The sequence below is a fragment of the Olea europaea genome, unplaced genomic scaffold, assembly GCF_002742605.1.
Source record: "Olea europaea var. sylvestris unplaced genomic scaffold, O_europaea_v1 scaffold5746, whole genome shotgun sequence".
Lineage (NCBI taxonomy): Eukaryota > Viridiplantae > Streptophyta > Magnoliopsida > Lamiales > Oleaceae > Olea > Olea europaea.
This window is the reverse complement of record NW_019264087.1, coordinates 11,312-13,093: the sequence shown is the minus strand read 5'-3', so window position 1 is coordinate 13,093 and position 1,782 is coordinate 11,312. Positions and strand designations below refer to the sequence as shown.

General features: G+C 36.5%; 1 protein-coding gene across 1 annotated transcript in view; it reads left to right on the top strand.

Moving 5' to 3' along the window:
* The window catches only part of LOC111389298 (homeobox-leucine zipper protein HDG11-like), a 21,338-nt gene extending 20,723 nt beyond the window's left edge, over window positions 1-615 (top strand). The window contains exons 9-10 of the mRNA XM_023014219.1: window positions 376-428; window positions 540-615. Coding sequence (XP_022869987.1) covers window positions 376-428; window positions 540-615 — 129 coding nt within the window. The remainder of the gene's footprint in view (window positions 1-375; window positions 429-539) is intronic.
* Window positions 616-1,782: the final 1,167 nt, after the last annotated feature.

Here is a 1,782-nt window from a genome sequence, read left to right as displayed (position 1 = left end):
AGTATCGGTTGATGTACCAAATTCGAAGGCTGAGATAATTTGTCCAATTTCTCCATTAACACTTCCATCTATGCTACTAATGCTATCACTGCATCAATATTATGAACACCTATAGATTTCTTAGGAAAGTCTCGTCAGTCGGCCAATTAGCTTGATTATCCATAATCCTCTCATGTAATTCATGGGCATCATCAATGTCCATCTTTATCACTGAACCACCATCTGAAGCGTTTGCTATATTACAATATTTTGGACATAGTCATAGTGGAAGATATATAAATGTGCTTGCTTTAAAATGTCAAGATTATGACACTTTCTAAACAAGTCCTTAAACCTCCATGCCTCTGAATAGCTCTCGAGGTCTTCTACTTAAAGATGTGGATTCATTCCGGATTTGATAGATTTGAAATGGAGAGAAGAACTTCATGGTAAATTTTTTCACTATATCATTCCATGATATGATACCTCCAACAAGTAAAGAGTGAAGCCATCATCTTGCACCATCCTTTAAGGTTTGAGGGAATAAACATATTCTGAAGGTATCTTGATATGATCCGAGATGTACCACCAATGATCAAGAATTTGGTGATTGATTGGAAGAAACCAAAGCCATGATCGAGACTTCAAGGGGTTAATAAAAGGCACACAATTAATGGTTCTAGCCATGGAGCATGTAATGTTGAAGTGGGCAAGCCAAGGTACAAGATTGTAGTTGGGGTCGGAGGCCGAAGCAAGTTGGAACTAATGGTCACAAGCAAGCGAAAGAAGAAGCCAAAACGGAGGTTCAATCGGGCAACCATGCGGCCGCATGGTTGTAAAAGCCTTGCAACCACATGGCATGAGGCAAGGATTCGAGGCAGCATTTTCATTTGGTCAATGCGAGCGCATGCTGCCCAACTATGCGGTCGCATAGACAAGCTCGACGATCGAATTTTCGAATTTTCGCGAGATTCTTATTTTAACTAGAATTCTATTATTTCCTTGTTTTCATAATATTTTGGATGTAATTTACCGTATTAATTAGGTTTTTAGGGTTTTCCTTGAACTCATATAAATGGGGACTTATTTTTTTTCATTGGAGGCACCTTTTGACAATTTGAGAGATTTAATCAAAGGAGCGATTTTGCTTCCAATCTTTGTTCTTGCTAGAACAATTGAACTTATCAAAGAATTCATTATTTCTTGTGGCGTTCACAATTATCTGGGTGAGATCCTTATTCCGTGTAATTAAGAGGTCATTAGTTTATATACTTTTGGTTGCTTAGTTCATTGATTGGGGATTAAATCCAAAACCATCGATTATTTGGCACTCTTGGGAATTGAGTCAATCTAGTTGTGGGTTCGTTAGTGTTCGTTGCTATCGGGTTCGCATCATATCTCTTGACATCCCTTCATGGCTAATGACTTCACCCAACATCAAAGAAGCTCATACATTGGTAAGTGCATTTTTGTGCATTTATTTGGGCCATATTACTAAGCTTTTTGTGTCATTAATATTGAATTTTACTTAACTTGGATTATTTTTTTCTTATTTTAGTTTTGGACTCATTTCTAAGCAACTGAAAAAGAAAAAAGGATCAATTGACCAATGGAAGGAAGTTCGGAAACAAATAAGCATTTGAAAGAGTTGAAGGACCAAAATTGAAGTAATTTAACATGGAGGACCAAGATGGAAGAAAGAAAGAAGAAAATGACAAAAAAGAAAATTTTAGAAGTTTTTATAACTAGGCAGTGATGAGTGTATTTCACTCATAGTTTAGATACCATCTAAGCTTGATATTT